The sequence below is a fragment of the Quercus lobata genome, chromosome 4, assembly GCF_001633185.2.
Source record: "Quercus lobata isolate SW786 chromosome 4, ValleyOak3.0 Primary Assembly, whole genome shotgun sequence".
Lineage (NCBI taxonomy): Eukaryota > Viridiplantae > Streptophyta > Magnoliopsida > Fagales > Fagaceae > Quercus > Quercus lobata.
The window spans coordinates 13837238-13851760 of record NC_044907.1 but is presented as its reverse complement, the minus strand read 5'-3'; the positions used below and the strand labels follow the sequence as shown (position 1 = coordinate 13851760).

The following is a 14523-nucleotide window of genomic DNA, read 5'->3' as shown; positions in this document are numbered from 1 at the left end:
AGGAATTGTTAACCGGTACTCCACGCCAGCTTACCCCCAGGGTAATGGACAAGCAGAAGCCGTCAATAAAACCATAATGAATGGATTGAAAAAGAGACTAGATGACGCGAAAGGAAGATGGGTTGAGGAGCTAGCCCATGTCTTGTGGACATACCGCACCACGCCTCGTAGGTCCACAGGGGAAACCCCTTTTTCAATGACCTATGGAGCCGAGGCTATCATCCCATTGGAGGTGAACTTCCCAACCCAGAGGACTACCACCTTCTGCTCCGCTGCCAATGACAAACTTCTGGAAAAGAGCTTAGACCTCATCGACGAAAGAAGGGAAGGCGCGATGGTCCACCTAGCTAACTATCAGCAGAAGCTCAAGCAAGGTTACGACGCCAAGGTAAAGTCCAGACCATTGGCACTAGGGGATCTAGTACTGAGGAAGGTCTTGGGCACTGCGAGGAACCCCGCATGGGGAAAACTCGGACCAAACTAGGAGGGACCATACCGTATCACTTCCGTAGCCGGCATAGGAGCCTACTTTTTGAAAGACTTGGATGAACATGTAGTGTCACGCCCTTGGAATGTAAACAACCTGAAAAAGTACTGTTATTAATGAAAGATATAATTCTTGATGCCGTATTACTGTGCAGTTACCTGATTTAAGTGTTAAACAGAACCCAAGTCCTGCATGGCTCCTCGGCCACAGACTTGGGGGAAATTAACCGCGATACGATTCTCGGTAAGTGTTAAACAGAACCTAAGTCCTGCATGGCTCCTCGGCCACAGACTTGGGGGAAATTAACCACGATACGGATTCTCACTAAGTGTTAAACAGAACCCAAGTCCTGCATGGCTCCTCGGCCACAGACTTGGGGGAAGTTAACCATGATACGGATTCTCACTAAATGTTAAACAGAACCCAAGTCCTACATGGCTCCTCGGCCACAGACTGGGGGAAATTAACCGCGATACGATTCTCACTAAGTGTTAAACAGAACCCAAGTCCTGCATGGCTCCTCAGCAACAGACTTGGGGGAAATTAACCACGATATGAATTCTCACCAAGTGTTAAACAGAACCCAAGTCCAGCATGGCTCCTCGGCCACAGACGTGGGGGAAATTAACCGTGATACTTATTCTCGGTAAGTGTTAAACAGAACCCAAGTCCTGCATGGCTCCTCGGCCACAGACTTGGAGGAAATTAACCGTGATACGGATTCTCACTAAGTGTTAAACATAACCCAAGTCTTGCATGGCTCCTCGGCCACAGACTTGGGGAAAGTTAATCGCGATATGGATTCTCACCAAGTGTTAAATAGAACCCAAGTCCTGCATGGCTCCTCGGCCACAGACTTGGGGGAAATTAACCGCGATACGATTCTCACTAAGTGTTAAACAGAACCCAAGTCCTGCATGGATCCTCGGCCACAGACTTGGGGGAAATTAACCACGATACGGATTCTCACTAAGTGTTAAACAGAATCCAAGTCCTGCATGGCTCCTCGGCCACAGACTTGGGGGAAATTAACCGCAATATGATTCTTACTAAGTGTTAAACAGAACCCAAGTCTTGCATGGCTCCTCGGCCACAGACTTGGGGGAAATTAACTTCGCAGCCATTTTTGTCTAATTATGAACTATCGTTATTTTCACGTATTCATTCATTTATACTTAACTTTCAATAGTAAATGACAGAATAGACATCCATTCATGATAAAAACAGAAGAGAATAAAACAACAATATCTGAAGGGAAATAACTCTTATCATTAAAACACAAAAGCGGTTCTTTTTAAAAACGTCAGCAAAACAAAGCGAAACAAAATACAAAAGATAAACAACAAAATCCTACACTACTTTCCTATGAACCCTGAGCAGGAACGGGCTGATCATCTGCTGCTTGGGGCCTCGGGGCAGTCTCCTTGACCTGCGCAATAAGCTCATTGATACAAAGGCTGTCCTCTGGTAACTTGCCCTGCGCGGCCTGCTGCGTACCACCAGCTTCAGGAATGGAGGAGTCCGTTGGTAGAGGCTCTTCAGAGGCAACCTCGTTGGGAATCTCACGTATATCATCCAGAAAGAAGATGTTCTCAACCTTCCGGAGGTCGGAGTCCGCCGGGACAGCTGCTCGATCCAAGGCTACACCCCAAGACATGGTGATGTAATCCCTGCAAATGGCAGCCACCTCCTCGGTCAGCCTAACCTCAGTATCACGAACTCCACGATCATATGAGGCGGCCACAGCCTTCTCGGCCGCCTCCCTGGCCAAACGGGCCTCCTCTTTGATTTTCGCGAGCTCGGCCTTAAGCGCTGAGACCGCCTGCCTCTCTATCGTGAGTTTTTCCTCGGATTGGCGAAGCTGTATGCGCAGATCGTCGGCCTGCTTGGTGGCATTCTTAAGGCCAACCTCCGCACTTGCGTGAGCCTTCTTCACCTCCTTCACTTCATTATTTAGGCGATCAAAATCCTGCTTAAGATCGCCAGTGGTCTTCTCGGCAGCACTACGGGATTGGACCTCCCTATACAGGTCTTCACGAGCCTTTTTGGCCCACTCCTCAGCGACATAAACTTGTTGAGTGACCTGCGCCCAAAAAGTAAAGACCTTGTTAGAAGATGATGACAAGTAGATACACAAAAAGGGGACGAGGTAGAAGACTCCATTTACCATAGCCATATCCCTCTTCAATGATTTGAAGAGGTCTGGTTGCCGAGTATTCCTAAGACCCTCCATATCGCGAGGCAAGAGAAGAGGCTGCTACAAGGCTTCAGCCAAGAATGATGCCGGCCCTCGTTGGGATTCCCACATGGTCGCATCCAAGGAGATTGGGGCGCCGTCTAGTTCGAGCCGCGGCGACCATGTTCGTTGTTCTCTCCGAATGGCTGCTTCATCTAGGCTATCGACGGACCGAGTCCTCTTCTCTCGGGGCTCCTTCATCTCCTTGCCCTTCTTCTGAGGCCGAGCCTTTTCGCGGCCAACCTCTCCCTCCTCCGGCTCTTCTACAGGCCTTTTTCGCCTCAAATTGGGCATAGGCTGTAGCGCCGTATCCGATTGGGGGGGGGGAGAGGAGGAGTGGGAGCCTTAGAGGCAGGTTGCTCCTTAGGGACGTCCTTAGAGGATTGCCCTTTGTTCCTGTTGGATAGAAGGCCCCTGAGGCCAGACCTTGGTTTCATGTCCATTCCTTCTTCCTCAGTTTTTTGGCTGGTATCAACTTGTGCGATGACTAGGCCAAGGTCAGGGGCTGCTGAGGCACGGTCTAAATCAGTGTCAGAGTCCGAGAGCTCTACTACTCTGGCCGACACCTCTCCCTCCTCGGCAAATTGGAACTGGTCTATTTGTTCCTCTAAGGATGAGTGCGAAGAACCAGCCGCCTCCTCGAGGACAATCGCTGCGGGAAGAGCACCTTGGGCAGGCAGCTGAACGGGAGGTAAGTCTATTGAAGCAAGAAACCCCGGTATTGATACGTCAATACGTGCCAATCTTGGACTACCAGCCCTTATAGCTTGATCGGCGTCCACTAAGGATCATGTAAGGGGAACGTAGTCCAAAATCAAGGGAGCCGCCCGTAATTGTCCGTCCTCGCTTACGAAGATCTCGGATCTCAGGAGGTAATTTAGAGCCGGGACGTTGACCAGGCTCAGCCGAGGGGATGTTCGCTCCTTGTCTGCAAAGACCGTAGAAAGGGTTACGTTAGTCCGAGGGGCATGCAACCAAACCAATTAAAAAAAAAAAAAAAAGAAGGGGGGAGAGCTCAAAACTAAGGTCCCCTCTACGGAATTTAGGTCTATGACACCCCACCTGGCGTTCCTGCCCTAGTTGGACAGTGAATGTCGTCGTGCCATGGTCCAGAGACGATCAAATGGTCATCCTTCAAACCTTTGCTGGACTTGGGAAGGCAGGATATCAACCTAACTTTGTCGGACCTGGACTTTAAGTAGTATGAGTCGCTGAGCTTATGGCATTCATAGAGATGAACCACGTTGTGCCACGAAAGGCCGAGGTTCATCTGATCGTTCAGGGCGTCTGTGCATCCCAAGATCCAGAACAGGTTCGCGGTGCACTGGTGGGGGGCCAACCTATGACCAATCAGGTAATCCCTGGTTATTCTCCCCATTGGAATCGTCATTCCTCCTTCCACGAAGGCTATCATTGGAATGGCGAATTGCCCTGTCCTTCTCTTGAGCAAAATTTCCTCCTGGTGGCAATACTCTAAACCTATCTCCGGTGGAATACGATACTTCGCCCTGAAGCCCGCCATACCGGCCGGAGAGTTTACCATTTTTTCAAGCTTACCCATCCCCCCTAATCCTTAACAACGCGAAGGCAGTTTGCTTAAAGAAGAGTAACGAAGAAGAAGCGCGCACTTACGAGTAAGAAACTGGACGGAATCTTTAAGAGAATGGCGGCGAAGGTATGAGCGTGTCGAAGGAGAAGGCATTGAGATGTTTTGAGTACTGGAGTGTTCATCAAAAGTGAGGAACGAACGCCTTCAAAACCTTATATACTCAGAGGGAGTTGGACAGACATACTCCCGTCTAGAGCAAATAAAATATTGTCAATCGTTGATCTGGTCTCCAACCGTTGGATTAAAGGAGCGTAAAACTCCAAAAGCCGCAACTAACTCCCCCTGGGTCATTAAATGCCTTCAGCATTAATAAGGCACGTGGGGGCACGCCCTTGCACGGGTGAAATAAGAATGCACAATCAACTATCCCGTAAGTATCAAAATCCCGCCTTTCCTCCTCGGACCAATGAGAAAGAGCCGAAATTTTGAGGGACTATTGTGGGGGTAAAATTCATCAGTAAACAGTGGGCCTTAGGACCCGTGCAGAGCCCAGCCATAACAGGAAGTGAAAGCAGGGCCGGAAGACTCTCAGCCCAATCCTGTTGGGCCGGACATGTTTAAGGAGCGCCCGAGGAGGAGTGTCTCCTTGGACGCACCAAATGGGAGTCCAACACATGCCCTGTACACGGTGAGAAATCGTCCCAAGTAGAAGGAGAATGCTAGACATTCAGGAGGCAACCGCAACTGCTGCATTAAATGCAGGGAAGCTACTTTTCCAGCCGCATTAATGTAGAGAAGATAGGTGAATAGTGTCATCTTGGCCAGTGCAACTCACAAAAAAAGAAGGGAGATGTCCGATGGGACAGGCACTCAAGTGGAGGCCCAGATGGTTAACAAGTGTAAGGCCATTATCGATTGAAGGATGCTATATAAGAGAAGAAAATCCCCAAAAAGATGGGATCGGAAAATTGAGAGAAAGGAGAAGGAAAAGAGAGAGAGAGAAAAGGATTCTTTAAACAGAGCATAAGTGGCATATGTATTGCCCCTTGGACTGTTACACCATGAAACTTAATGAAATATCCCCACGTTCAAATTGTTGCATGGCTTACTAACAGTTACGTTCACTCTGTCAAGACCTAGTCCTGTGATCCACTCTCTACAAATTCATTGTTGAGGGTCTTTTGGGCCAAAATCGCCTGTTTGCTAGGCCCGGGCCCCAAAAACCGCCCTTACAATAATAATAATAATATATTATTGGTATTATTTTAATAATGTTTGGGTAATTTTTCTTTTTTAGTGTCATAATTATTTGTTATTACTATTAATGACTTCTTATTAATATTAATTAAATCTAAATAATTTCCATCATCATGAAGCACAAAATAAAAATGTAAAAAGATGATAAAATATACACCAATAATCTAAGTTTAAATTGTACTACATAAAAATGTAAAAACATATAAAATACAAATCAATAATCTAAGTTTAAATTGTACAACACAAAAATGTAAAAAAGATGATAAAATACATACCAATAACCCAAGTTTAAATTGTACTACAGGATATTATAAAAAAAAGAAAAAAAAAAAAAAGACAACTACTAATTATTATCCCCCCAAATGGAATTAGCAATGGAATCACAAAGAACTACCATCGTAGGGTCTGTTAAAAATCCTGAGTTCTACTCATAACTGCTATCTGCTTCACTATTATTTTTACTGCTGCAAGTCAGCAATATTTCAATGGCCAACGTAAGTTAAAAGATATATATATTTTTTGAAATAAGTTAAAAGATATTGTTAACCGTAGTTTTAAGTCAATTGTTAATCTCTTATTTAAAAAAAAATTTAACATGACTTTTATGAAAAATAAAAATAACTAGTATTAAAATATTAATTACTTTTTTTTTTATCTTTAAAACTTTTTAAAAATAGTTGTTAACAATTGTACTTTTTTTTAGAGAGTTTCAACTTATAATATGTGTTCTTAATGATAAAGAGCTTTTCTAAAATGGTTTGTAACAATTGCACCTTTTTTTAGATAGTTTTCTAAAATGATTTATTAATAATTGCACTTTATTTTTTTAAAGAGTTTCAAACTATAGCGTCGGTTCCTAATGATAGCTCTTTATCATCAAACTAAAAAACTAATCGGTTTTTTGTGTAGTGAAAATTGAATCTTAAATCTCTTATTCAACCATCAAAAATTTTATCAAATGAGTTAATTGAACTTGCATTAACAATTGCACTTAAGTCATCTTTTAACCTTTCAAAAGTAAACACTAGAGTCTTTCTTTCTTCCTTTGCATGTACAAACACTACAGGAATGCTAACCCAAGAATATATAATGTTTTAGGTAATACCAGCCATTCTAACATACTAACATCTAAGTTGGTTAGTTTATAACTGAAATTTTATATATTAAACCGACGAAGATAAGCGAGGGAAATTACTTTTCTCACTCAATTTATAATAGTCGGTCGGAAGTAGGAACCACCACAACTGATAGCACAGCTACAAAAGAAAAGAGTCCAAATTTTCAATTGTTGTGTTTCAAGGAAAAGCGCAATGACCGTGTTTGGGATCCACCACTACGCGCAATTATTCATTCATCCTATTGAAATCAATTCAATGGTTCACATTTGATTCACACATAGAGTGGTACAGAACTTTTCTGCTGCACGCCTTAAAAGCAAAAGATGATTATTTTTTATAAAATATAAGTGATAGATTTAATTATAATATCTTATTCTTTATACCATTTAAGACTAATAAAGAATAAACTATCTATATAAAGTATTAGAAACAAACTCTAATCACACATTATATTATTTATAAAATATTTAGTCTTATTTAATAATTGAATGTAAAATATATTATGTTTTCTTGAAGAAAAAAATAGCAAAATTTAAAACATTTTTAAATAACAAATATTGATAACTTAATTTAGAAAATCTAATATATTGTATCAACTATACTTTGTTAGAAAATAATCAAATCATTTTATGAAGGGTTTGGAACGAATCCTTATAAGCTTCCTTTATTATTTTCATTTTTTACTTAAAAAAAAAAAAAAACCAAATCGCTGAATTTTTTTCATGTATAGTGCAGGCCTAGGTTTGTGACTAGAATTAAAATAAATATATTGTCTTGGGTTGCCACTAATACGACACATGTCAACTTATTTAAAGAATATAACCCAAAGTGATTAACATATTTTTATATTTTATATGCACATAAATTATAATTATTATTAGAATATAAATTCTACTCAAATTTTATTTCATATAATTATAGTTTAAAATCTAAAATTTCTTATTACAAGAGTTTCCACCAAAATTTATTAATACAAATCTAAAAAAGATAAAATGAAATGAGACTTTTTTCTTTATTTTTGGTGAAAGGAAAATGGGTCTTAGAGTTTCAACTTTCAATGGAGAATTCAACACCATAACTAATTATTCAATTCTATGTTTAAAGTATAATTTATATTGGAAAGAAATGAATTTTATTTATCTCTATACATTAAGAGGACTTAGAAAGTTAGTTATGACTTCAAAAAATATCAAAAATACCCTTAATCTAATTAGATAATCCTTATTCTTAAAAAAAAAAAAAAAAGGGTTAAAATTGCAATTCAAAAACAAAAAACTACTAGAGAAACTTTTTTCTTAAAAATTAGCACACACTCTCTATTTAAATATATCTACGCACGTTTGATATATTTTTGTTCCTAAAAACTAGCACACACTAAACCCAGTAGTTTACTCATTTTCAAAATCTTAAATTTTAATTTCTTAATAGTAACCTCACAATAATAGATAAATTCAAATTAAATAATTATATTAAACTCAAAATAAATAAATAAAAAGCCTTATCGCACATGCACAGCATATGTGACGAAGTTAGTATAAGTTAAACGAGTTTAGTTGTGGCAAAAGAGGTCAATCTGTCTTGATAGAAATAATGAATCAAATCATTTGGGGTTATTCACATTATGTTGGACAACGACAATTAACTATAAAAATTCACATTATATTTGGAGAACATATGGTTGGTGTTATCCAATGTTGACAAGATTATTAAAACTCAACAAACTCATTTTCTTTTTCCTAGAAAGATTATCTATTTTGATTGATTTTTTTTTTATGAATAGCCATATCCAATTCCTTTTGTTTATTATTTAAAAATACAAAAAAAAAAAAATCATTTAGTCCCATGGATCTTCAATCTTCTTGTTTTTCATGAACAACCTTATAAAACAACTTTCACTCAGATTTCTTAATTTTAACTTTTGGGAAGTAAACTTCATAGTTCCTTCCACACAAAAAACACTTCGCTCCACTTATATATTTTTGAGAACTAAACTTCCTTCCAACTAGTCAAATTTGTCATTTTTTTTATCTTCCTTTTCAGAAACAAGTAAGCAACTTCCACTATATTTATTTATCTATTTTTAGGAAGTAAATTAAGTTCATTCCACTAGCTCAAAAACTTGACTCCGCATTGAATTTTCTTCACATAAAGTTACAAACATTACTAGAAAAGATGCCCAATTATTGTAACCCCAATGGAAATAATGATTTGGCTAAAGCACACCAACTATTCTACCACAAAAAAAAAAAAAAAAAAAAATTGTGGATCTCGATCTTTCTACTGCTCCTTTCTATTATCGGAAATTACAGAAAAAGACACCCTACTCCAATGCTAACTCAAGGACCAATCATTCTAAGATCAAAGCTTGATGTGTTTATTTCCATTATTGCTTCTTTAGTTTATTTGTTAAGTACAGTGTTTTTAAAATGAATAACTGTAATTTTGTACAATAAACCCATGAAAATAAATTCAATTAACTAGATAAATTTTCCTTGTCTCTCACAATCTCACTGACCTTTTTGTAGTTGGTTGGGACCACACAGACTGATAGGCCATTGAAATCATGACCGTGTCTGGGATCCACCACAACTTGCAATTATTCAATCACTCCATTGAAATCAATCAACGGTTCACATTTGGTTCACACATATAGTGTTATATGATCTTTCTGCTACACGCCTTAAAAGCAAAAGAGGAAGTATTTTGAGAGTTTCTGCAAAACAAAAAACACTTTCACAGATCACATTTCTCTCTCTCTTGGTTCTCCTGTTTGCGTTCTCTTGCCTTTGGTTTTTCACCACTCACATCTTTGGCAAAGAAGAAAGCATGGCCGGGGCTTTGGTGGGTGGAGCATTCCGAGGACTTCCCAAAAATGGGTCGAATCCAAGGTCGAACCAGAGGTTAAGTACCCACAATAAAAGGAAGCCAACTAATGGTAAACTACTCCTTTGCTTCAGAGCTTATAAGACAGAAAGAGGGAGAAGATTCTTTTGATGTGAGATACAAAACCAAAGGCTTTCGAGAACTTCCCAAAAATGGGTCGAATTCGAGGTTGAACCAGAGGTTAAGTCCCACAAAGATAATGAATCAGATCTTTTGGGATTATTCACGTTATGTTGGAGAATGAAAATTAGCTATAAAAAATCACATTATATTTGAAGAATGTGTGGTGGGTGTTATCCAATGTTGATAAGATTATCTAAAACTCAACAAACTCATTTCCTTTTTCACTAAAAGATTATCTATTTTGATTGATTTTTTATGAATAGATCGCCATATCCAATTCGTTTTGCCTATTACTTAAAAATACAACTAAAAAAAAAAATCAATTAGTCCCATGGTTCTTCAATCTTCTTTTTCATGAACAACTTTATAAAACAACTTCTATTCAGATTTCTTAATTTTTACTTTTGGGAAGTAAACTTTATAGTTTCTTCCACAGAAAAACACTTCATTCCGCATATTTTTAGGAACTAAACTTCCTTCCAACTAGTCAAATTTGTCATTTTTTTTTCTTATCTTCCTTTTCAGAAACAAGTAAGCAACTTCCACTATATTTATTTATTTATTTTTAGGAAGTAAAGTTCATTCCACTAGCTCAAAAACTTGACCCCGCATTGAATTTTCTTCACATAAAATTACAAACATTAATAGAAAAGATGCCCCAATTATTGTAACCCCAATGGAAATAATGGTTTGACTAAAGCACGCCACCTATTCTACCCCAAAAAAAAAATTTGTGGATCTTGATCTTTCTACTGCTCCTTTCTATCATCGGAAATTACAGAAAAAGACACCCTACTCCAATGCTAACTCAAGGACCAATCATTCTAAGATCAAAAGCTTGAAGTGTTTATTTCCATTATTGCTTCTTTAGTTTATTTGTTAAGTACAGTATTTTTAAAAGGAATAACTGTAATTTTGTACAATAAACCCATAAAAATAAACTCAATTAACTAGATAAATTTTCCTCGTCTCCTACAGTCTCACTAACCTTTTTGTAATTGGTAGGGACCACACAGACTGATAGGCCATTGAAATCTTGACCGTGTCTGGGATCCACCACAACTTGCAATTATTCAATCACTCCATTGAAATCAATCAACGGTTCACATTTGGTTCACACATATAGCGTTCTATGATCTTTTTGCTACACGCCTTAAAAGCAAAAGAGGAAGTATTTAGAGAGTTTCTGCAAAACAAAAACACTTTCACAGATCACATTTCTCTCTCTCTCTCTCTCTTGGTTCTCCTGTTTGCGTTCTCTTGCCTTTGGGTTTTCACCACTCACATCTTTGGCAAAGAAGAAAGCATGGCCGGGGCTTTGGTGGGTGGAGCATTTCTCTCTGCATTCCTTCAGGTGGCGTTTGACAGGTTGGCTTCTCGTGATTTCCTAGACTTTCTCAAGGGAAGGAAAGACATTGATGGATCGCTTAAAAAGCTGAAGAAGTTGCTGAGGTCTGCTAACGTGGTGCTCGTTGACGCGGAGGAGAAGCAATATACAAACCCATCTGTAAAAGAATGGCTGGACGAGCTCAAACATGCTGTTTATGGTGCGGATGACATCCTGGATGAGATTGGCTATGAAGCATTGCGATGCAAGGTAAGTGGCTTGATCCCTACTTCTGTTGTTTTGCTTGACACAAGGATTAAATCTGAACTGGAAATGATTCTAAACGAATTAGAATCACTCACAAAAGAAACGGATGACCTGGGCCTGGAAAAGGTTGCTGGTGGAGTTCCATCACGACCATTGACAAATTTTCTCCCTGAAGAATATGGCGTGTTTGGTAGAGACAATGATATGGAGGCTATATTTCAGAAGTTCAAATCAGATGATGCAGCTGTTAATGGCCTATGTGTTGTTCCCATTGTGGGTATGGGTGGGATTGGTAAAACAACTCTGGCTAGACTTATATATAATGACAAAAGAGTAGCGGAGTATTTTGATCTCAAAGCTTGGGTTTGTGTTTCAGAAAATTTTGATAGTTTCAAGATAGCAAAAGCTATTTTTGAGCAAGTCACTTCATCTGCTTGTGACTTTCAAGACATAAGTTTGCTGCAAAATAAAATGAAAGAGAAATTCATGGGGAAGAAAATTTTCCTTGTTTTAGATGATGTTTGGAATGAGAGCTATACTGATTCCGTTGAGCTACTTAAAGTTTTTAGATGTGGGGCAGAGGAGACTAAGATCATTGTTACCACACGTAGTGAAAAAGTCGCATCAAATGTACTCACTGTTGCAGCTTTTCACCTAAAGCAATTATCAGATGAAGAATGCTGGTCATTATTTGAAAAACATGCGTTTATAAATGGAAAGGCCAGTGAATTTCCAATTCTAGAGAAGATTGGTAGACAAATTGTCCAAAAATGTAAAGGCTTACCATTAGCTGCAAAAACACTTGGCGGTTTGCTGCGCTGTGAGAAAGATCCAAAGGAGTGGACAATGATTTTGAAGAGTGATATATGGAATTTACCAGAAGAAAAAAATAGCATCCTTCCGGCTCTAAGATTGAGCTACCACTACCTCCCATCACATTTGAAGCATTGCTTTGCTTATTGTTCCATATTTCCAAAGGATTATGCATTTGGAAGGCAGGAGTTGGTCTTGTTGTGGATGGCACAAGATTTATTGCAGCAATCTAAAGGAAACGAGGGAATGGAAGAAATAGGTGAACGGTACTTTGATGATCTCGTATCTAGGTCACTTTTTCAACAATCAAGTACTAATAAATCACATTTCATAATGCATGACCTAATCAATGACTTGGCAACATTTATATCTGGAGAATTTTGTTTTAGGTTGGAGGACAATGAGTTGAATGAAATAACAGAAAAGACACGCCATTTTTCATGTTATGATGGTGGATTTGATTACTCTAAGAAATTTGAGATCCTTCATGTTGCAAAGGGTTTGCGAACCTTCTTGGGAGGATTAGTATGTAGTTGGCAAGTACCTGACAACATAGGGAAGATGGTACGTGATTTGTTGGAGGAATTTAAGGCCTTGCGGGTTTTATCGTTGTCTAGTTTTAGAGTAATGGAGTTGCCTAATTTTGTTGATAATATGAAGCACCTTCGTTATTTGAATATTAGGAACACTAAAATCAAACATTTGCCCAATTCTTTAAGTAACTTGTATTATTTGCAAACCTTGATATTGTCATCGTCCATCACCAAATTGCCTACCGACATGAGTAAACTAATCAACTTGCGCCACCTAGATAATAGTTATACCAGGATGGAAGAGATGCCACCACACATGGATAAATTGAAAAATCTCAGAAACTTACCTGTTTTTGGTGTGGGCAAACATGATGACGGGTCCAGTATTAAAGAGTTGGGAGAGCTTCAGCATCTTTCTGGAAAATTGTATCTATTGAACTTGGAAAATGTTCAATGCATTAACAAAGATACTACGGAGGTTATATTAAAGAACAAGCAAGATTTATCTGAGTTGAATTTGGAATGGAAACATGATCATGGCGCAGAAGATTCAGAAAAGGAAAGAATTTTGCTCGAGCAGTTGTGTCCTCATACAAACTTGAATTCTCTCACCATCGCTAATTATGAGGGTACAAGCTTTCCAAAATGGTTAGGAGACTCGTCATTCTCTAAAATGGTGTCCATACAGCTTCGTAATTGTGATAATTGCTTCTCCTTGCCTCCGCTTGGACAGCTACCTGACCTCAAGAGCCTTCAAATTGAAAGTTTTGGTGAAATATCAAATGTGGGCCCTGAGTTCTATGGGAATACAATTAAACCGTTCAGAGCCCTTGAGTGTTTGACATTTGAAAATATGCCAGAGTGGCAGGAGTGGGTTATATTTGAAGGGGAAGTTTTCACTTGTCTTCGAAAACTATGTATTAGACGTTGTCCCAAACTAAGTGGGGTTCTGCCCGTTCAACTTCCCTCTTTGACCAAACTTGATATTAGAAAGTGTGAGCAGCTTGTTGCTTCGCTTCCTAACTCTCCAGCTCTCCATGAATTATTATGCTCGGGGAAAATACAGATTCCAAATGGTGATGACTATCAATCACTTAAAAGAGTGAACATAGAGGATGGCGTTTATTCAATTTTGCCCTTTCTACCAGAGTTTGCTTCCCTCTCTCACTTGGTATTCTTTAAGTGCCCTGATTTAGTTTCCTTTCCCAGCGGAGGACTGTGCGCTCCAAATTTGTCTCGGATTGTAATCGAAGGCTGCAGAAACTTAAAGTCACTGCCTGAAGGGATGCACACCCTCCTCCCATCTCTTGTGCGTTTGTCTCTGTACGGGTGTCAAGAACTGGAATCGTTTCCCGAGGGAGGTTTGCCCTCCAGCTTACAAAGTCTTGAAATATGGTGGTGCGAGAAACTCATTTCCCGTCGCATGGAATTGGGATTGCAAGGTCTTCACTCTCTCAGAAGTTTCCAAATTTGTGTTTATGACAACGAATTGGAGTCCTTTCCAGAGGAGGCGTTGCTGCCTCCTAATCTTACCGATTTCACCATCGGTGGTTTACCAAATCTAAAATCGCTCAATGGTAAGGGGTTTCAACACCTTACCTCTCTTAAACGCTTGATTATTGAGCGCTGCAAAAATCTTGACTGCTTACTAGAAGACGCTTTGCCTACCTCTCTGTGTGAGCTATTAATTTCTGACTGCCGTTTGTTGGAAGAACGGTATGGAGACGAGAAAGGGGAGGGCCGGGCCAAGATTGCCCACATTCCCAATATATCCATATTTGGAATGTGAGTCGAAGAACGTTTCTGCCCAGGTACTAATTCTCATTTTCGTTAATTCCCATCAAGCTACAGTGAAAAGTTTAAATCTTTTTCACCAAAATCATTTTAAATCATCTAACTTTTTAATGCCAAGCTTTAAAGTATCTTTTCC

At 39.2% G+C, this 14523-nt stretch overlaps 1 protein-coding gene across 3 annotated transcripts in view; it reads left to right on the top strand.

Moving 5' to 3' along the window:
- The window catches only part of LOC115986912 (putative disease resistance protein At3g14460), a 53223-nt gene that overhangs the window by 32988 nt on the left and 5712 nt on the right, over positions 1 to 14523 (top strand). Inside the window, exons 1-2 of one of the 3 annotated variants that reach the window (XM_031110282.1) lie at positions 9177 to 9488; positions 10975 to 14404. The exons of 1 other annotated variant lie outside the window; for it this stretch is intronic. In XM_031110282.1, coding sequence (XP_030966142.1) covers positions 9474 to 9488; positions 10975 to 14382 — 3423 coding nt within the window. In that variant the 5' untranslated portion in view covers positions 9177 to 9473 and the 3' untranslated portion in view covers positions 14383 to 14404. Of the gene's footprint in view, positions 1 to 9176; positions 9489 to 10974; positions 14405 to 14523 lie in introns of those variants that run through there. One more of the 3 variants, XM_031110283.1, reaches the window with a different exon arrangement.